This window comes from Cervus canadensis, chromosome 1, assembly GCF_019320065.1.
Source record: "Cervus canadensis isolate Bull #8, Minnesota chromosome 1, ASM1932006v1, whole genome shotgun sequence".
Lineage (NCBI taxonomy): Eukaryota > Metazoa > Chordata > Mammalia > Artiodactyla > Cervidae > Cervus > Cervus canadensis.
In genome coordinates this window covers 100,863,573-100,886,188 of record NC_057386.1, presented here as the reverse complement: position 1 = coordinate 100,886,188, position 22,616 = coordinate 100,863,573, and the positions used below count along the sequence as shown (strand labels likewise).

At 41.9% G+C, this 22,616-nt stretch overlaps 1 protein-coding gene across 3 annotated transcripts in view; it reads right to left on the bottom strand.

The window, feature by feature from the left end:
• Positions 1-17,673, bottom strand: part of LOC122453792 (zinc finger protein 268-like) — a 46,134-nt gene extending 28,461 nt beyond the window's left edge. The window contains exons 1-3 of one of the 3 annotated variants that reach the window (XM_043487991.1): positions 17,321-17,673; positions 17,098-17,153; positions 472-672 (exon numbers count right to left, since the gene is read on the bottom strand). In XM_043487991.1, coding sequence (XP_043343926.1) covers positions 472-672; positions 17,098-17,130 — 234 coding nt within the window. In that variant the 5' untranslated portion in view covers positions 17,131-17,153; positions 17,321-17,673. The remainder of the gene's footprint in view (positions 1-471; positions 673-17,097; positions 17,154-17,320) is intronic. The other 2 variants (XM_043487981.1, XM_043488002.1) reach the window with 2 other exon arrangements.
• Between the last annotated feature and the right edge of the window lie 4,943 nt (positions 17,674-22,616).

The following is a 22,616-nucleotide window of genomic DNA, read 5'->3' as shown; positions in this document are numbered from 1 at the left end:
TGATTCATATCAATGTATGACAAAACCCACTGAAAAAATAAATAAATAAATAAAGGGAAAAAAAAAAAAAAAAGTTGACGGAGAATGTGAGGCAAGGGAAGACCCAGACACTGCTGCTGGTCATCTACCAGGATGGTGCTTAATGAAACAAAGCACTTAATGAAAAATATAAGCAATAGAGCAGGAGATACACATGTACATGCCATGAACATATATTAAAAATGCATTCACATCAATAATGATACACATTTTGTAAACACATAAAAAGAACAATATGCATTTTAAAAAACTGCGGGGTGGAGGAGCTGAAAATTGAGTCTGTGGAAACTAGGAAACAGGGACTTCAGGGGCCTTCCACGACCTAAGGAGAAACTTAATTTAACCCTCCCACCTAAGGACCTCCATCCCTCTCCCTACCAAAAAAAATTGAAAAGGAATAAAGAAAAGAAGTGGAAATAAACAAGGACTCACCCAGGATTTCTTGGCTTTCGGCTGCTCCTGGGAAATAAGCAGCCACTCCAGGACCTGCGCTGTCCCAGGTCTCCTGGGCCTCTGCCGGGGTCCTCCAGGGAGAGGCCTCTGGTCAGGGGTCCCTTGACCCAGGATGGATTTCTCACTTTGGAGCTTTCTGCTCACATTGCGTGAACTGTCTCGCTCCTGGAGAGGTGGCACCTGTAGAGCAAGCACACATTTGAGAGCACATTTCTAACCTTGGTTTCTTTTGCTGGTGACTGCACTCACCCCAGCTGTGTCTGGGGTTCTGCAGACTGTGGCCAGTGCTGCTGAGAGGACAGAAGTGAGAGGAAATGGAACTAGGGAACCCAGCACACTGACTATAGCCTCCCACCCAGACTCTGCACAGGCCCCCTGGAACCCCAAAAGAGCAGCAACAACCCTGAGATTTAAACAACTTCGGGCAGACACTTAAAAAGAATATGATGCCAGGTGCTAAGGAGTAAATGACCCTGCTTTCTGGGCTTCCCTCATAGCTCAGCTGGTAAAGAATCCACCTGCAATGCAGGAGATCCTGGTTCGATTCCTGGATCAGGAAGATACGCTGGAGAAGGGATAGGCTACCCACTGCAGTATTCTCGGGCTTCCCTTGTGGCTCAGCTGGTAAAGAAGCCACCTGCAATGCGGGAGACCTGGGTTCGATCCCTTGCTTGGGAAGATCCCCTGGAGAAGGGGAAAGGCTACCCACTCCAGTATTCTGGCTTGGAGAATTCCATGGACAGTATGTATAGTCCATGGTGTCACAAACAGTCGGACACGACTCAGCGACTTTCACTTTCATTCACTTTAGGTGGGTGGACACTGGAAATACATCTTGGATGAAACAGTCTGTGTTTCTTCTCAATATCTGGATGTCCATGAACAACTCAATTAATCTCTTTCACTGAGTCTTACTTTTTGTGAAACATGGAGAGTAGGGTGAGATCAGGGTGGCAGTGTAGTCTTTTAATCTCCCAATAGAAACAAGAGGCCTATCAGAATAGTAAAAGAAGCCAGAGACATCCACAGACAAATGGACCCAGGTGTCAGGGCTCCTCACAAACCTCAGAATCTAGCATATGCAACCTAACTGCATTGCTAGGGGGAACAGGGGCCGCAGGCGCCAATCTCCAAAGTCACCAGTAAATGAGCACCCCCAAAGAGAGAGCAACTCCCGAATGGAATCTGAACCCCTGAGGCACAGGGCTGCAGGTGACTAAAAAAGATGCTCCCAAAGTCACTAAGTGACCTAACAGTGCTGGGGTCACTGAGAAATGATGGGCAAACAGTCCCTCCTAGGAGGTTGGGTCTTCACTGAGAAATGGAGACCAAATTAATCAGCAGAAGTAAGAAAAAAACATTCAGGCAAAGAGAGGGATGAAGAGAAAAGACATTCAGAGGATGAGAGGAAAAGGGGAGAAAAGGGAAAGCAGAAAGGCATTAAGTAGTCAGAGGGAAAGGCCCAGAGGATGCTCATTCCAGAAGCTGAATTCCAGAAGAAAATACAAGGTGTAAAAATGGGTGAAACATGTTAGAATACAGGGCATGTTGAGCTCTAGGAAATCCAGGGCAAGAGGCAGAAAAAGGCTTCCTGACAAGGCTAAGTATTGAGTCAGGTCAGGTGTGTATGTGTTTACTTCCAAAAGAATCACTAAGATGAACTAGAAACTTGGGTTATCTTTGGGGGAGGGAAGGGATAGAGCAGGAGAGATGGAAGCTTGTCTGGATGCAGGCATGTGTCCATTTTTTACTTTATACACTTTTTAAAAAAAACATTGGAGGATAATTGCTTTATAATACTGTGTTGACCTCTGCCATACATCAACGTGAATCAGTCACAGGTATACATATGTCCCTTTCCTTGTGAACCCCTTTCCCATCTCACACCCCATCCCACCCCTCTAGGTTGTCACAGAGCACTAAATCGAGCTCTCTGTGTCTACAAAGCAAATTTCCGCTTTCTTTCTATATTACATATGGCAATGTATATGTTTCCATGCTATTCTCTCAATTCGTCCTACCCTCTCCTTTCCCCACTGTGTCCACAAGTCTGTTCTTTATGTCTGCATCTCCACTGCTGCCCTGCAAATAACAGTTTCATCAGTACTATCTTTCTAGATTCCATACACATACATTAATATACAAAATAAACAAGCAGCTTATGCAGCTCAATACCAGAAAAACAAACAACCCAATCAAAACAATGGATGAAGTGCTCGGGCCTGGTGCACTGGGAAGACCCAGAGGAATCGGGTGGAGAGGGAGGTGGGAGGGGGGATCGGGATGGGGAATACATGTAAACCCATGGCTGATTCATGTCAATGTATGACAAAAACCACTACAATATTGTAAAGTAATTAGCCTCCAACTAATAAAAATAAATGGAAAAAAAAACCAAAACAATGGACGAAAGACATAAACATTCCTCCAAAGAAGAGGAATTCCATACACATACATTAATATACAATATCTGTCTTTCTCTTTCTGACTTACTTCACTCTGTAAACAGTCTCTAAGTTCATCTACCTCATTAGGACTGACTCGAATGCATTCTTTTTATAGCTGAGTAATATTCCATTGTATGTATGTACAGTAACTTCTGTATCCATCCACCTATAAATGGACGTCTAGACTGCTTCCATATCCTAGCTATTGTAAAAAGTGCTGCAATTAACACCAGGGTGCATGTGTCTCTTGGTTTCCTCAGGGTATATGCCCAGTGGTGGGACTGCTGGGTCATATGGTAGTTCTCTTCCTAGTTTATCAAGGAATCTCCATAGTGTATCAATTTACATACCACCAACAGTGCAAGAGGGTTCCTTTTTCTCTACATCCTCTCCAGCATTTATTGTTTGTAGATATTTTATTGATGGTCATTCTGACCAGCGTGAGGTGATACTTAATCATAGTTTTGATTTGCATTTCTCATTAGAGTGATGTGAGCATCTTTTCATGTGTTTGTTGGCCATCTGTATGTCTTCTTTGGAGGAATGTTTGTTTATGTCTTTCATCCATTTTTTTGACTGGGTTGTTTGTTTTTCTGGTATTGAGCTGCATAAACTGCTTGTTTATTTTGGAAATTAATCCTTTGTCAGTTGTTTCATTTGCAGTTATTTTCTCCCATTCTGAGGTTTATCTTTTAATCTGTTTATTTTTTCCTTTGCTGTGCAAAAGCTTTTAAGTTTAATTAAGTCCCATTTGTTTACCTTTGTTTTTATTTCCATTACTAGTTTTGAATCATGTAAGTATTTTACATGATCAAAAGGAAGAGGGAAGGCAATCACTAAAGTGGAAAATAAATGTCAACAAATGTATTTGTTTACACAACTGGAAACAAAACTATAAGAGACAATCATATTTCTTCCTGACCTTAACATGTGGTATTTAACTATGTATTCCTTGGATAAAATGAGGTAGAAAGACTTACTAAACTTCATTTAGTATCCTTGTCAGTAGTAACAAACTGTTATTATTTTAAAACCATCTTATGTTTGCTATAGGACATGACAGTTATATCACTGTTATTATGACCCAAGATATCTAGCACATGACAAAAAGATAAAAGAGTAAAGTTTTTAACTTTCCTGCACAGCTGGTGGGGATGTAAAATGGAGCAACCACTTTGGACCCAGCTTGGAAGTTTTTCAAGGTGTTAAACCCAGAATCACGGTATTACCTGGAAATCCCATTCCTAAGTATCCACTCAAGAGAATTGAAAGCCTGTGTCCATATAAATACTTGCACACAAATGTTTTTAATGGCATGACTCTAACAGTCAAATACCTATCAATGGATGAATGGATAAACCAAATGTGATCTACACATTATTTAGCCATAAAAAGGAATGAAGCACTGAAGAATGCTACTATATGATGAACTTCTGTACTACACTGTATAGGTACCTGACAATTAGCTTTTTTTGACCATAATGCAAATGCCTGATTGTACCAAAAGCTTCTGATTTCTGAGCTACCACTTCAAAGACATCAATCTTGGGTAAGTTCATTTCCAGTCACACAACTAGATAAAGAGCCAGGCTGCCGGCCTTGACAGTCCCCTCATAGAAAGCCCTGGGTGACCTGGATGACTGCTCATTTGAGTGACCCCGCTCTTCCCTTCCTGTGCCTATAATTCTTAATTATATTTTAAATTCACCAATAAATAATGAACCAGCAAGCCCCACTGACCCAAATATCGGCAGAACTCCAGGTCCACATTCTCCCTCTTTCTCTGCTGTGTGGCCCTGGTGTGCCACCTACTCCCAGGGTGCTCAGTAATAAACCTTATGTCTTTAAAGATTCCTGATGGTTGTCGCTGAGATGCATCTTGTAATCACAGTAAGTAGCGCAAGGGCAGGTCCAACCACAGCACTGGCCCATCAGGGAAATGTCTGCGGGGGCTGTGACTAGTGGGGCCCAGGCGAGCCCCTGCCCCAGGCATTCCTAGTCACAGCATCATTATTGACAGGCTGAGACCAACACAAAGCCACCTTGAAAACACAGTGTTAAATGAAAGAAGCCAGATACACAAGGCCACACACGTGATATGATTCTATTTATATCAATGTCTAGAAAAGGGAAATTCATGAAAACACAAAGTAGACTAAATGGCTGACAAGGGGACAAGGGAAGGAGGGGATGGACAGTGGGTTTTGAATGGGGACAGGGTTTCTTTTGGAAGTAATGATAATGTTCTGGAATTGGACATGGTAATATTTAAACAACTGTGAAAACTAAAAATGAAGGTACACTTTAAAAGGGTGAGTTTTCAGCCATAAAAATGAATGCATTTGTGTTAGTTCTAATGAGGTGGATGAACCTAGAACCTATCATAGAGTGAAATGAGTCAGAAGGAGAAAGATAAATACCGTATTCTAACACATATATATGGAATCTAGAAAAATGGTACTGAAGAATTTATTTACAGGGCAACAATGGAGAAACAGACATAGAGAATAGATTTATGGACATGGGGAGAGGGGAGGGGAGGGTGAGATGTATGGAAAGAGTAATATGGAAACTTACATTACCTTATGTAAAATAGACAGCCAACGGGAATTTGCTGTGTGGCTCAGGAAACTCAAACAGGGCTCTGTATCAACCTAGAGGGGTGGGATGGGAGGGAGATGGGAGGGAGGCTCAAAAGGGAGGGGATACATGTATACCTATGGCTGATTCATGTTGAGGTTTGACAGAAAATAGCAAAATTCTGTAAAGCAATTATCCTCCAATAAAAAATAATTTTTTTTAAAAAAGGGTGAGTTTTATGGTATATAAATCATACCCCAATAAAGCTTCTATAAAATTTTTTTTAGTTCAATGATTTTTAATAAATCGAAGTTTTAATTCAGGTTTGCAGCATTCCTACTGTCCCAAAGATTCCTCTGAAACCAAGGTCATTCTCACCTCTGATCCCCAGGCAACCACTGCCTTGCTTCTGTCCACAGATCTGCATTTTCTGGACATTTCATACGACAGGGGCCACACTAGATACTGTGCCTGGCTTCTTTCACTCAGCACAATGCTCTGGAGGTTTATTCATGTTACAGACACACCAGCGGTTTGCTCCTTTATTGCTGAATAGTGTTCCATTCTGTCTGTACATTCACAACTTAATCCACATTTAGATTATAGTTCTGAGTTATTATACAAATCTTTGTGTGAACATGTTTTCCTTTACCATGGGTAAATTCCTAGAAGTAAAATTGTTGCATTGTATAGTAAGTTTATATTTAACTTTATATTTAACCTTTACAAAGTAACTGCACCATTTTATATTCCCACCAGCAGTCTATAGTGGTTCCAATTTCTCTGCATCATTGTCAACACTTTCTGTCTTTTTGGTTACAGCCATTCTCAAGGGTATAAAGTGGAGCTTCATTATGATAATAGTTTGTATTTCCCTAATGACTCATGATGTTAAACATCTTTCCAGCTGCTTCCCATCTATTCATCTTCTCTGGTGATGTGTCTGCTTCAAATCCTTTGCCCATTTTTTAAACTAGATTGTCTGTCTTCTTATTGAACTATAAGTGTTCTTCATAAACTCCAGATATATCTGTAATTAGGAACATGATTTGCAAATATAATACTATCTCCCAGTCTGTGACTTATCTTTTCATTTTCTAAATAGTGACTTTGAAGTTCTAAAGTTTTTATCCTGGTGTTGTCCATTTGTAACTCCAAAAGCACAGTCTATAAAAGAGCTTTCTAAGAACTTTAGCCTCAGAGAAGGGCATGAATATTTTCCCCTGTGATTTCTTCTAGAAATGTTATAGCTTTTGCTCTTACATTTAAACCTATGTTCTATTTTGAGTAAATTTTTTGGTATTGGGTGAGGTAAGAGTCACAGCTCATCTTGTGATAACATAAAATACATAATATAAAACTTATGATCCTAACCACTTTTAAGTGAACAGTTAAGTGAAATGAAGTACACTCATGGTGCTGTGTAACCATTACCAGCATTCACATTCACCTTCAGAACTCTTCACCCTGCAAAACTACATCCTCTGAACAACTTCCCATTCTCCTCCTACCATGGCTCCCTGACAACCAATATGGATCATACATTCTATGATTCTGACTCCTCTAGGAACTGAAACCATGTCCCAGAGGATTAACAGAAAGGATTAAATGACTAACAGAAATTCTTGAGCTTGTCTTACAGAACAGCTTGTTAAAAACCCCTCTACTTATAAGCCACCCCCACTGACCAAGCTTGCCTTAAGTATCTTTTGATTCCCTAACCGCCCCCTAGGTAACACCTCTGATGTATGGCTCACAGTAATGAGCTCTTGAGATGTTTTTCAGAAACCTGGAGTCAGCTCTCGTCCAGTTCAAGGCAGCCAAGACTGGCTCTAAAATCTGAGCCTGCACACATGTCCCATGAATGACCTCCTGACGTCAGAGGGCCAAAAATTCCACCTCAGATCATGCTAAGTGCTTCTATTTTTGAGCATGTATTCCATCAAGAAGCATGTAACTGAGATGGGCCTGCCTATCTTCTCCCTACCTCCAATATCATCTTTCCCTATATCTTCCAGATGATCCCTTGAAGAAGGAAATGGCAACCCACTCCAGTATTTTTGCCTGGAAAATCCCACGAACAGAGGAGCCTGGCAGGCTACAGTCCATGCGGTTGCAGAGTTGGACTTAACAATTAAACCACCACCACAGTTCTTTATCCCATAAATATCTCAAGTCCCTTGCCTTCAAGGAGGGAGATCTGAGATCTGTTCTCCATCTCCTCACTTGGCTGGCTCATGAATAAACTCTCTCTGCTACAAACTTCAGCATCCCAGCATTTGGCCAACTGAATGTTATGTGAACAAACCTTCAGTAACAGAACCTCATGTAAGTAGAATCTTGTAGTATCTGTCCTTTTGTGACTGGTTTATTTCACTGAAAATGATGTCCTCAGTGTTCATCCATATTGTACCATGTGTCAGAATTCATTTCTTTTTAAGGCTGAATATACACATACACACCCCATTGTTTATCCATTCATCTCACAGTGAACAACTGGGTTACTTCCACCCCAAAAAGAGTAATTTAAAAAAAAAAATTGAAAACTCTATAATTTGAATTGGAAACATCAATATGAACTGTAATTTTTTTGCCTTCCAAAGATCCCTAGGTCTCTTTACTGAAACAGCCTAGAGGTAATGAAACTCCAGTATCAACTGGCGTCCCCAAGCACATTCCCTACTAAAAGGTATAGGTTCTTGGAGAAAAGCTTAATTCCACATCCGGGACAGGAAATACTTAAAGGAGCACTGAGCATCTTCTTGGGCCCAAAATCAAGCAAGCCAGAAAGCCAGCTAAGACTAACAGTCTTTCAAAACTAACAAAGTTTAACAAAAAAGGCTCAGAGTCAAGCTGAAAAGGTTCCCTTTGGCTAAGGCTGGGACAACATAACCCTCTAAAATACTGACTGCAACTGACTGAGACAAAAGGAATGTATTAAGATGTATGAGTTTCTTAATCATATTCAAATTAAAAAAAAAAAAAATCAGTGGGCTTCCCAGGTGGTTCAGTGGTTAAGAATCTTCCTGTCAATGCAGAGGACAAAGGTTTCATCCCTAGTTCAGGAAGATTCCACATGGTGCGGGACAGCTAAGCTCATGCGCCACAACTGAGCCCATGCTCCACAATGAGAAGCCCATGCACCACAAATGGAGTAGTCCACACTTCCTGCAACTAGAGAAAGCCTACGTGCAGCAACAAAGACCCAGTGGAGCCAAAAATAAGCAAATAAATAAACAACTCACTGTTGTCACCAACGGAGGTAACTAGGGCACCATCCCCTTAGTGAAAACTGGCAATTGAAGGAAAAAAATTAAGCATGTATCTGCCAAGCCTATCCAAACTGTGTCTCTGGATTACTGAACAGTTCTATTAATGAAGGAATGTTCTTTTTTAGAGAAGGACTGTAAATTCAGAAAACTCCTGCTACTAATATGGAAAGAATGATAGTTAGCAAGTCACTACTTTGTAAATACTGTGAAACAACTGGCTGAAGGGAAGGTCATTATTAAAGGAGGAAAACTATGAAAAAAGATAGATGGGACATTTTCCAACACTACCACCACACCATCACCCCCTGACCCCACCAATCAATCTTTGCATCGTCAAGAGCAAGTCAACCAGACAATGTGCTTCCTGAGGTGACAAAACAAGGCGTCAACAAGAATCCTTGCCCCAAAACATTAATAAATGAATCTAAAGTCTTTAAAGCTAAATTTCAGTTTACCAGAAATATTGGTGACAGAAAATATGTTAAAGTAACGACAAGAAAACAGAGATAAACCTAAAATGAAGGACATTCTATGGGACAAATGGCTTAGCATCTTTAAAACGTCAATGGGGGGAGAAAAGAATGAATGATGGGTTACTCTGGATTAAAAGAGACTTAAAGTGGGTAATAGTAAGAAGTGTGTACCTTGTTTGGATTTTGATTTGAAAAACTGCCAACATTAAAAAGGGAAATGGGAATCTGAACAAAGAGCAGGTATTACATGACACCAGGGAATTACTTTGTTAGGTGAAATAGTAGTATTATAATTACTTAAGAAAACAGAGGTTTTTTAATGCCTAGTGAAGTACATAACAGATAAAATAACTGAATCTGCTTCAAAATATTTCAGAGTATTTTGGAGTAAGGTAACCTCATCCCACATTTTAAATTTTTCCTTTGAAGATATTTTTAAGAACAAATGACCAGCCCACAAGAAAAGTTTTCAGAAAACACAATGACAAGAACAAGAACCGACAAACAACAGAAAACCTCGAGGCCAACAGACAGTGCAACTGATGGACACTGGTTATAAATCAAATATTATATTTGAAGACATAAAGCCAAGCTTCATGACATGGCAAGGGTTTGGACAAATGACTTAGCAAGCACATCTGAAAAAGAACTAAAAAGAACCTACAGGAATGAAAAAAGCACATTAACCAGAATCTGTTTAATAGCAAGTTAGGATAAACTGGGGTTCCCTGGGGGCTCAGCCAGTAATGAATCTGCCTGCAATGCAGGAGGCCTGGATTCAATCCCTGGGTTGGGAAGATCCCCTAGAGAAGGGAATGGCTACCCACTATGGAGAATTCCATGGACAGAGGAGCCTGGTGTGCTATGGTTCATTGGGGTTGCAAAGACTTGGACACAACTGAGCAACTAACACTAGGATGAATTAGTAAACGAAAAGACAAACTGGAAGAAATTCTCTACAAGTAGTGTGGAGAGACAGGTGGGCAAATGAGAAGTAGGTGACACACAGACCAAGAAAGTCTATCAGAAGCTGCACTAGAGTCTAAAAGGAAACAGCAGAGCAGATTAAAAAAACGAGAGGAAGGGGAGGCACAGCTTTCCAACTGTAGGTAGGTAGCTAATGAGTGTAAAAGAATAATGAAATTAAGTTCATTTGTCAACTAGTACAAAAAAACTCACAGAGGAGGAGACGGGCCGCTGCTGAGGCTTCCTGGGCACTATGGGGCTGCTGGGCTTAGGCCAAGGTGGGACACAGCCCTTGGAGATAGCAGCGCAGAGGTGCTTCTGCCAGGACCTTAGTTCCCCAACAAGGGACGGAAACTGTGCCTTCTGAAGAAGTGCCAAGTCTCTAAGAGCTTATCTTAATTCAGATATCATATTCTGGATGCTGGAAGTCCAAGTTCAAGGTGACAGAAGATTTGGTTTCTCCTGAGGCCCCTCTCCTTGGCTTGTTAAAGTCATTATCTCCTCACCGTGTCCTCATGTGGCCTTCTCTCTATATATGCACACCACTGATTGCCTTTTCATGATGGTTTCCTGTGCTACGCAGAAGCTTTTTAGTTTGATGTATTAACTGTGGTGTTGGAGAAGACTTTTGAGAGTCCCTTGGACTGCAAGGAGATTCAACCAGTTCATTGTGAAGGAGATCAGTGCTGAGTGTTCATTGGAAGGACTGATGTTGAAGCTGAAATTCCAATACTTTGGCCACCTGATACAAAGAACTGACTCATTGGAAAAGACCCTGATGCTTGGAAAGATTGAGGGTGGGAGAAGGGGATGACAGAGGATGAGATGGTTGGATGGCATCACCGACTCAATTGACATGAGTTTGGGTAAACTCCAGGAGCTGGTGATGGACAGGGAAGCCTGGCGTGTTGCAAGCCATGGGGTCACAAAGAGTCAGACACAACTGAGTGACTGAATTGATTCACTTAGTTAAGTTTGCTTTTGCTGACTTTGCTTTTGGTTTCAAATCCAAAATACTGTCAAGACCAATGTCAAGGTGCTTATCCCTATTTTTCTTCTAGTTTTACAGTTTCAGGTCTTATACTGAAGACTTCAATGCATTTTGAGTTGATTTTTGTCTGTGGTATAAAATAGGAGTCCAGTTTCATTATTTATGTTATGCGGCTGTCCAGTTTTTCCAACTCCATTTATTGAAGAACCTATTTTCTCATTATATATTCTTGGCTCCACTGTAGGAAACTGACCATATATGCATAGATTTATTTCTGGACTATCCTGTTATATTGAAGAAGGAAATGGCAACCCACTCCAGTATTCTTGGGATAATCCCATGGACAGAAGGAGCCTGGCAAGCTACAGTCCATGGGGCTGCAAAGAGTCAGACATGACTGAGCAACTGAGCACACATACACACTCTGTTATACTGATCCATGTGTGTTTTTATGCCAATACTACACTGTTTTGATTACTATAGCACTGTAATATAGTTTAAAATCAGGAAGTATGATACTTTCAGCTTTGTTACTCTATCTCAAGATTGCTTTGGCTATTTGTAGTCTTTTGTGGTTCCAAATAGATTTTAGGAATTTTTTATATCGCTGTGAAAATGTCATTATTTTGACAATTTTTGATAAGGATTGCATTGCATCTGTAGGTTGTTTGGGGAGTATGGACATTTTAATAGTATTAATTCTTCCAATTAATGAGCATGGAATATGTAGTTGACTCTTGACTAACATGGGGGTTAGAGGCATCAACTCCTGTGCAGATGAAGATTCACACATATAACATTGCAGTTGGCCCAGAGTATCTACAGTTCTACATCCACAAATTCAACCAACCGAAGATTGTGTAGGACTGGCATATGTACTTATTGAAAAAGAATCCACATATAAGTGTTCCCTGCAATTCAGACTCACGTTGTTCAAAGGTAAATTTATTTCCATTATTTGTGCCTTCTCTTTTTTATTAATGTCTTAGAATTTTCAGTGTATAAATCTTTCAATTTCTGGTTAAATTTATTCCTACTTTATTCTTTTTCATGAAATTATAAATTTCTTTTTCTGATATTTTATTGTCAGTGTATAAACCTCCAACTGATTTTTGTATACTAATTTTGTATCCTGTGAATTTACTAAATTTTTTTTATTAGCTCTAGCACTTTTGCTGGAGTCTTTAGGATTTTCTATATATAACAACAAACTATCAGCAAATAAAGACAGTTTTATTTTTTCTTCTTAAAAAAAAAAAAAAATAAAAACCTCATACAAGAATCATGCATGGGGGCTAAATGAGTGGGTAAAAGTTTGAGGAGTAAGAAGATACTTATTTAGTCTCATTATCTCCCAACTGATACTTAATTACAAGTGGAAGAGAGAGTAACTTTGCAGGGGAGAAAGCACAGACGCCACCTTCCCCAAGTGAGTCAAGTTCACACCAGCAGTCACCAGTGCCCCTGATGCGACAGAGTGTAGAATACATCACTTCAGAAGCAGCAGCAGGCAACCCCAAACTGAGGGATAATCCACAAAATGCCCTGGACTCCATAACCATTATGTCTTGACAAGAAAGACTGAGGAACTTTCTGAGTTAATTCTTAGGTAGGTTGATAAGAAGTCTGGGGTCCTTTGGGAGGAGAAAGGGGTCTGGGGCTCTCAAGAAGAAAAGGACAAACATTTTTTTCTACATTCCTTCATCTTAGTCACATAAAACTGTATGTTGTGGGAGTGGGTCTGGTAAGATCTTTCTATTGTTAGTTCTAATCCCATAATCTTAAAATGTAAATTGTGGGAGTGGGTCTGGTAAGACCTTTACAAACTTTTGAGACATTCTTTGCATTTACTGTAATAACCAATTGAAAAAGTATATAGCTCCTTGCTAAGATTAGTGAGGGGGGCACTCTCTGTCCCCGTCCTGATATCTACGTCAGAAGCTTTCTCTGTTCCTTTCACTGTAATAAAACTGCCACACAAAAGCTCTGAGTAATCAAACCTGGTCCTTGATCCCAAAGCTAAATCTTCTTCTCCTTCAGAGTTCATGAATCCGACACCATTCACTGAAAAATATCATTTCCAGGTTAGACGAAATATTCAGGACAACCCACTGCAATGCACACTTTAAGTTATTCTTTACCTATCAAGGACAGTATTCCCAAAGTTTCTATAAAGAACAATTGGCAAAATCGAAATAAGACCTGTAAATGAAATAATAACATGGTATTAATGTCAATATCCTGAATCAGTGGTTATGTAAAATATTACTCTCATTGGTAAGAACTGCAGTATTTAGAGATAAAGGAAAATCATGCCTGCAAATTACTTTCAGTTAAAAAAAAAAACAAAACTGTATGTACATGGATAGAAAAAGAGGAGAGGAGCCAGGAATGAATGAGAGAAAATAAAGCAGGTCCAGTAAAATCTTAGTATTGAGGAATCTGAATGAAGGGTATAAAACAACTTTTGTATTATTCTGGCAGCATTTCTAAGATCTAAAACTATGTCAAAATAAAAACTTAAATTAAAAAAAACTTTAAAGTAAGAAATAACGTGTTTAACCTACTATAGCACGGGGAACTCTGTTCAATGTTACATGGAAGCCTGGATGGGACAGGGAGTTTAGGGGAGAATGGATACATGTGTGTGTGTGGCTGAGAACCTTTGCAGTCCACCTGAAACTATCACAACACTGTTATCAGCTATACTTGAATACAAAGTAATACATTCAGTTTTCTAAAAAAGAAAGAAATAATGTGTTTGATTTCCAAACTGCTTAGTGAGAGAAAAAGAATAAAAAATTATCAGTATAAAAAAGGCAACAGACAAAAAACAAAAACACAGATCAGGTATAGCAAACAGAAAAAATATAGTAAGACAGTAGATTTAAACATAAACATATCAGTAACTACATTAATAATCAAGATCAAGAAGTGTTCCAGTTAAGCACAAGGATTGACAGACTGATTTATTAAAAAAAAAAAAGAAAAAAAGAATGATGCTATTTAAAAGAGACACATCTAGGACTTCCCTGGTAGTCCAGTGGTTAAGAATCTGCCTGCCAATCTGTTCGATCACGGCTCGGGGAAGTTTCTACATGCTACAGGGCAACTAAGCCTGTGTGCTACATGCCCTAGAGCCCATGTTCCACAACAAGAGAAGCCGCTGCAATGAGAAGCCCAAACACAACTAGAGAGTTGCCCCTGTTCACCAAGACTCAAGAAAGCCTACATGCAGCAACAAAGACAACACAGTTGGAAAAAAAAGAAAAAAAAAACGGGGATGAAGGACTAGTTGACAAGCATAAGCTGATTCTCAGAAAAGAGGATTCGACTTTCAAACACACCTCAATTTTGTCTAGGTTCTCCATTTCTATTGCCCTAGACAGCACACCCGCGGCCTCTCATTTGGACCCCTGCGGTCACCTCTGCCCTACTTCACCTATACTTTACTTAGCAGCCAGAAGGGCTTTGAAAAACCCAAGTTAAGTCATGTTGTGCTCTTTTCTTAACTCATCAGCTTCCCAGCCTGACTGGGCCTCTAACATCCTTAGGTCTGTCTCCTCTCCTCCCCTCCCCCACAACCATAGCCACAGGGGACTTTCATTCCTGTTTACAAAGGCACCAAACCTCCCCCACCTCATGGCCTTGGCAATGGCTGTTCCCACCCTGCATGGTCATTCACCTGCTCCTCCCAAGGCTGGCCTGCTCTGGTACCTCAGACCTGGCAAATGTCACCTCCTCCATGAGGCCTTTCCCAAGCACCCAATCTCACATCAATCAATTTTAATTCCATGTATAACATAACAATGACATTTCCTGTTAAGTAGTTTCTTCATCATTTATGTGTCATCTGTCTTCCTCATGAGGTTGCTGTGAGGATTAGTTTGTAAAGTGCTGAGACCCATGGCTGGGAAGTGCAGACACTGAATTACTGAAGTTGTAAAGTTTTCTTTGTGTAAGTACTCTGCATTGCTTAGGTTTATAATAATTCAACTGTTTTACTGCCATTGTAAATAAGCTAACTGATAAACAGGAAGCCTACTGATTTTTAGACTGATTTTGGACCATGGTACCTCCCTGAATTCTCCTCAAGCCACCAATCTTTTCCCACTACACAGGACACACTAATTAAGTCTACCTGGCTGTCTACTGATGAGTCCCATTTTGGCAACCAACCTGTTCCCTCCACTCCACTCCATCCACTTCTGCCCAACACATATCTACACTCACACTCTGCTCTGGAAATATTACCAGCAAAACCCACCACTACCATCACCACCAGATTCAACCTGAACTTCTCTGATGTAACATTACTTAACCTCTCTGGGCCATCTCATAGATAACCATTTTTGAGGTTTCTTTTTCTGACTCTGAAAAATCTCTCCATTTCTCTCATTTCTGATGGGCTCCTCAACCTTCAGCCCCTCCTCCATTGCCCTCACTTGTTCATCACCTGCACACTGCCCTTGGTCCTCTTCCTAGGGCACAATTGCTCTTTGAGCTCACCTGGCTAGACCTACTCAGTGTAACCTGTCCAGACCTTTGAATTGAGACACACGCCTACCCACCTGCCCACCAGCACCTGCACGGTACCACCATATCCAACAGAAATGTCCTCCCGGCCCTCCTTAACAACTCTGATAGTCCTCGCTCACTCAGGAAATGGTACCTCCCAACCCAGGCCCACAGAGTAGACCTCCAGCAGTGATGCCTGGCTCTTCTTGCTTCCTCACCAACATCCAACTAGTTACCAAGTCCACTTGCTTCGGATTCTGTGTCTCTTTTCTCAAAACCACTAGTGTACTTAAGCCTCGTCATCACTTGCCTGATGTTGACTGTTCCATCCAAAATTCCTTTGGAAAACACTTCAATGAGTCTTTCTCCACTAGAGGATAAAATCCAAGATTTTTTTTTTTTTTGGCAGCACCATGTGGCTTGTGGGATTTCAGTTCCTCAACCAGGGATTGAACCTGGGGTCACTGTGATGAAAGTTCTGAGCCCTAATCACGAAATTGCCAGGGAAGTCCCCAAATTCAAGTTTTTAATGTGACCCTCAAAGCCCTCTATGATCCAATCTCTACCTATGGCTCTGGCCTCATTTCTTATACTCCATCACCACCATCCCCTGCAAAATCCTAAACTCTACATTTCAGCAACTGTAGTGTTCAGAGTTTACCAACATATTAGATCACTTGAAGCCTCTAAAATTTGCATGCTCCTTCCTTTTCCTAGGCTGTCCCTTGTTCACCTCACTTACCTTTCAAATCACAGTTTAAGACTCCCTTATTAACCCTTGAGGCACTTCTTGGAGTGTCCTTATTTCCAAAACTGACCCTGTGCTGTAGGTCCCCACACATTTTCACAGCTTGCTTTCAGAGAACCCCTAAGGTGTCACTGTGCTTGTACATTTTCTTGCCCACCATCCCCACCAGATCAGGACTCTTCCAAGGCAAGAACGATTTATCTCTGCACCCTTAGCAACTGCCCCAGGATCCAGCAAACAAAAGACAATAAAACAGTTGAATAACTAGAGACAAATGCGTAATTTCCCAAATGAGGTCCCAAAATCTTAGACACAGAAGGGAAAAACTAAGAAAATGGGTGTTGAAGAAACTGGAAGATGGATGATTACATCTTGTTTAACTCAAGATTCAAGATATAGAATTGGCAGAAAAGAGGCTTAAGTGAGTAAATTAACAGTCTGATGACAAGAAGCGCTTCTGGACGGCCTAACGTTACCTAAAGGAGGCCCAGTGATTTGGTAGCGGGGTGGGGAGAGGGAACTCCATGCAAACTTCAACCCTGGAAGAGACGGATGAGCACAGGTCGGTCTTTACGGAGTTTTTCAGAAACAAAAGAAAATTCCTACTCACCCAGATGGCAGCTGTCCGGACCCTGGTGGCCATCCCCACAGCCAGTTTTGAGTTCCCTGAAAAAGAATGGCAGGACCCGATGGTTGCGGGAGGAGAGAATCGTGAGGGACCAGATCTCTCCGCCGCGCCCGCGCCCACGCGAGACCCTCTTGATCCCAGAGGACGCGCATCTCCCTTCCCATGGCTGGGCCCCCTCCTCTCACGCAGCAGAGGCGTTCCCCACCTTCGTCCCCACCAACACACACGCGACTGGGCCAGGGCAGGCGTAAGGGAGGCCAGACTGGTCTGCACAGTCCCGCCCCTTTGATTTTGGAGGGAATCGGCGCGCACCGCTCCCCGAGCCCTGAACTGGTAGCGCGTGAATGCGGGGGAGACGCGCTCCCAGCCGACCTCCTGGATCTTGCAACCAGATCCGTTCGTCCTCCCTCTCGACTTTGAGTCACCCGCTCTGGGCGCTTCGGCGACGGCCCTCGGGCACCCGAGGTCGGCCGGCACCAGCTCAGGTCACCGCGACCAGCATGAGACTCGGTCCACCGAACAGTGCTCTCCCCGGTCGGTGCCGAGTGGATGGCGGCTGCTAGGGACGCACAGAAATTGCGTCAGTGAGACCCACGGGCAGGACAAACTACAACTCCCAGAAGCCTCCGCGGTCATCCCTCCTCCGGGGGTGGCTCCAGCCAAGGGCCGCCGGGAGGGGGCGCTGCAGCCGCTAATAGCGGAGTTTCCGGCCCCATCCTTGGGCGGGCGTTTTGGGGGCTTTCAATAATACAGAGGATTAAAACAATTGATGGCAATAGCGCAAAGTGGGGAGGGGTGTGCGTTGACTTAAAAATATTTTAAGATTCTTGCTTTCCGATGGCAGAAGTACTAATTTAAAGTTTAATAACAAAAAATCCATTCTGTTGTATAAGGGACATTTTCATGTAAATTAAATTAATTTTGCAGAAAAATTAGGAGTGGCATTGTTTTCCCTTGGGGATGGGGATGGGAAAATCTTTTAACTGTCCGGCTTAATATAAAACGGCTGGATTCTCGTATGTGCTTCTGCACTCACTCTGGTTGTTTATGTTGCGTCCGTGGAAGTATATTAAAACATCTGGCCTCACATAAGTATGTCGTTGGAAAAGGACAGAGTATTTTAATATACTTAGATAATTCTACCTCTTAGTAAAAGCTGAACAGGCATAGGTCAGTTGCAGTATACCATCTAAAACCAGATAGGTAAACTTTTTCTACTCTATTTTATTAAAACTCATTGATCTGTCTTGCACTTTGCATGGCTAGTTTTATCAGGCATGATTTTGTAACATCATACATTGGTCATCTGGAAAATATGGGTTCATTGACTAATGCGTATCTTCCAGATGTTGACACCTTTCATTGTATAATATGAAAACTGCTATTTATCAATATCATCGTTGGCCTTAAAGTATTGAGAATCTGTGAAGTTCACAGTGGCAGAAACAAGATTTCCAAAATTCCATTTTCACTTGAAAACTCTAGTTTTATGTTGGCAAAAAAATCCTGTCTTTGTTTCCCTTTAAGTGACAGCTTACTTGGTTGACTGTTGAGATGTCTGCCACATCCCCACGTCTGCCTCATCTTTCAGTTTTTCTTTCACTCAAAGTTCAGCTCCCAACTCATATAATCACACAGGTGATTTTCCTGAAGACTACTATGGAATTTCAGGATACATCACAGAATACTTGTTGCAAAGATACTAAAAAGATGTGGACTCAAGAGTTGAGATTTAATAAAAATATTTTTCACTGCTCCATCAAGAAGAGAATTGGTCTTTTTGAACAATGAGATAGCTATAAAAGAATAGAAAAAAGACTGCTGTCTCACAATACATTTAAATTAATTTTGAAATATTAAACGTGGAAAGGAAGGACATGAATTTGAGCAAACTAAGGGAGACAGTGAAGGACAGGGAAGACTGGCATGCTGCAGTTCATGGGGTTGCAAAGTCTCAGACACAACTTAGTGACCGAACAAGTACTATGCTGAAATGTGGAGTTAGCATCCTTTGCCCACTTGTTTGTTAACCAATCTCTGTAAACTACTAAATTCTCATGTTGTGTTGGTTTTCTGTGGTGCTATAACAAATCACCGCAAACTTGGTGCCTTAAAACTACACACATTTCTTATCTTACACTTCTGAAGGTCAAAGTTTCAACAGAGATCTTTTGGATTAAATCAAAGTGTTGGCAGTGAGACAGGCTGGGACCTGGGACCCTTTACTGCAATGCTTGCACCTGGACACACCTCTCCTCAAGCAACAAGGTACAAAGAAACTCTATGGGACTAAAAACAACTGCACCTCTGGGAAGTTGGGGCAAATTCTGGACAAATGATACAAGGAGACCAAAAAACCCAAATGCCACTTTTGAAGAGCTGGGAGCAAAAGCAGGGTACTGCTCAGGCCCCTTGTTCACAACTCCACCTAAGGGGTGGGCAAAACACCTAAGCCAGCCCTCCAGCCCGACTCCTGGTCACACTCCTACTCTCACCCTCTATGAGGAACCAGCTCATACCCACCTCGGGGAGAGAGCAAGGGAACCTATTACCTGTCCTCACTCCTCTCTGCTGCAGTAGAAGCCCTGAATTCCTTGTCTGGCCTCGGATCAATTTCTATTGACTACGGAGACGAAAAACCCTGGTTGGTGATGTCAGGTCTGTTTATTTTTCTCCCTTGGTTCTTGTCTTGTCCTAAAAAAGATTTGGAACAACGTATTAATTACAGCTCAAGCAGGATTTCTTGACCCCTGTCTCATTGTAGCAAGGATTCAAAACAACAGACTGATTACAGCTCAGTTATAGGCTCTTCCCTGGTGGCTCAGATGGTAAAGCATCTACCTACAAAGCAGGAAACCTGGGTTGGATCCCTGGGTTGGGAAGATCTCCTGGAGAAGGAAATGGCAACCCACTCCAGTACTCTTGCCTGGAAAATCCTATGGACAGAGGAGCCTGGTATGCTATCATCCATGGGGTCACAAAGAGTCGGACATGACTGAGTGACTTCACTTTCACTTTATAGTTCAAGCAGATAGATCTTTTATTAAACAGCGAACAGAACGAAAGAGTGGCCACGGTCCCTCTTGGCTTCCCTTTTTATACTCCCTGTCTCCTCCTCTTGGTTCTGCCCTGTGCAAAACACAAATGGGTGTACAGTCAATCAGGAAAGGGGACATGTCTGGGCATACGGTGAAATAGAGTTTTTACATCTTCATCTAGCTGGGGGTGGACTTAAAGTTTTGATAGTTGCAAGTTACATAACAACAGACTCTATGGTGCTTGTCTTTCCCATAATTCAGTCTGTTAATAATCAGATGTATATATGTATAGAATATTCATGAATGCTTAGGGCTCCTAGCTGCATAAGGTTACTTGAGTACACAGTTGTGCATCAAGGGTGCATGTGCCAGAGTTGGAGAAGCCCCTATGGTTAGTTTTATCCACTGTGTGCCTAGGGCACAGGTGCAGGAGTTGGAAAAGTCGCTGTGGTTATTTTGGTAGTATCTGTGAGCTCTCCTGGGCGTGCCTGGGGTGGGGTTTAGAGATCAGCTTGCATCCTTTTCGGCTAGCCACCCCTAGTTGCTCATGCCTAACTTCCCACCTAACAGTAAGAGCAGGGCTGCGTTCCTTTCTGGACGCTCTTGGGGAAAATCCTTTCCTTACCTTTTCCAGGTTCTAGAGGCCATGAGTATCTCTTGGCTCAGGGCCCCTGTCTTCCATCTTCAGAACCAGCAACAGAGTCCTCCTCACGCTGCATCACTCTGGCTCGTTTTCTGCCTCTTCCACTTTAAGGACTCATTACATGAGGCACACACAACAACACAGGATAATCTTTTTTTTTTTTTTTTTCAATCCAGGATAATCTATTTTAAGCTGGGCTGAGAGCAAAGGCTCTGGAACTAGCTGGGCTAGTTCCCCTTTGCTGTGCAAGATAATATATTCATAGGCTCCAGGATCAGGATGTGGATTTCTTCCAGGGGCCACTACTCTGCTGTTCTGTTTCTTAGTCTCTTTATTTTGTTCCATTGATAATTTTGCCTCTGATGGGGGTCTGCAAACTTTCTCTGTAAAAGGCCAGTGTATTAGTTTTCTAGAGCTGCCATAATAAAATACCAGAGGGTAGCTTAAACAATAGAAATTAATTTTCTTACAGTTCTGGAGCTGAATGACTGTGGTACAGGTATTGACAGAGTTATTTTTACTGAGGTTTCTCTCCTTGGCTTGTAGCTGCCAACTTCTCCCCATGTCCTCATAGGCCACCCCTCATGCATTTCTGGGTCTTAATCTCCTCTTCTTGTAAGGACACCAGTCATATTGGATTAGGGCCCAACCTAATATCCACCTGATGACTTAAGAAGTTTAAACTTGAAAGATCCTAAGCAGGGACATTCTGACTTATGGAGGATCAGGACTTCAACACAGGAATTTTGGGGGGACACAATTCAGCCAATAACAATCAGTTAGGGGACTTCCCTGGTAGTACAGTGGATAAGCATCCATCTGTCAATGCAGGGGGTATGAATATGATTCCTAGGCCAGGAAGATGCCACATGATGTGGAGCAGCTAAGCTCAAGCACCACAATTACTGACCTGCATTCATTGAGACCTTGAGCCACAACTACCGAGCCCACGTGCCGCAACTACTGAAGCCTTTGAGCCTAGAGCCCATGTTCCCCAACAAGAGAAGCCAGTGTACCACCATGAAGAGTAGTCCCCGCTCACCACAGCTAGAGAAAGCCCACAAGCAGCAATGAAGACCCAGTGCAGTGAAAATAAATAAATAAATAATTTAAAAAATCAGTAAGTATTTTAGGCTTTGCGGGCCATCGTCTATCATAACTACTGAATTCTGCCACTGAGGCACAAAAGCAGCTACAGATACCACATAAAATGAATATGGCTGTGTGCCAGAAAAACTGTGACAGCAGCCAGATTTGACCTATGGTCCGCTATCTGCCAACTTTTGGTCCACACTATGCTTTATCATTGTCCTGTTATTATGTCATTACAGCAAGCCATAAGAAGCAGTAGGTCAAACCCCTTTCTTATTGTTGTTCTTCAACAGGGCCTCAGTTCTTCTTCCTCCTTTGGTCGTGCATGTACATTTTAGGCTTTGCTTGCCTAGTTCCATGTAAAGCCTCCATAATAAATAGTGACAACTGTTAGCAGGTACCTCCATGGGGCAGGCACAGCCATGTCACTGTCCAACAACTCTCCTCCTGCCTTCTCAGCTGAAAGAACACTGTGTACGTTCAGGTAGAGGCTGGCCATACATTTGCGGCAGCCCCCTTCCCAGGTTCAGTGGACAGATGTTGGATTCTTCATCAATTCATTCAATTAACTGAATGAATATTTGCTGAACACCCATTCTGAGCTGCACATCAGTAATTAAAGTGAAGCATTCATGCTGGCAGGGAAGACAGAAAATAGACAGGTAGGCAGATAGAATGACAGATTAAAAGGTAACAAGCATTGTGGAAAAATGAAAACGAATCAGGTA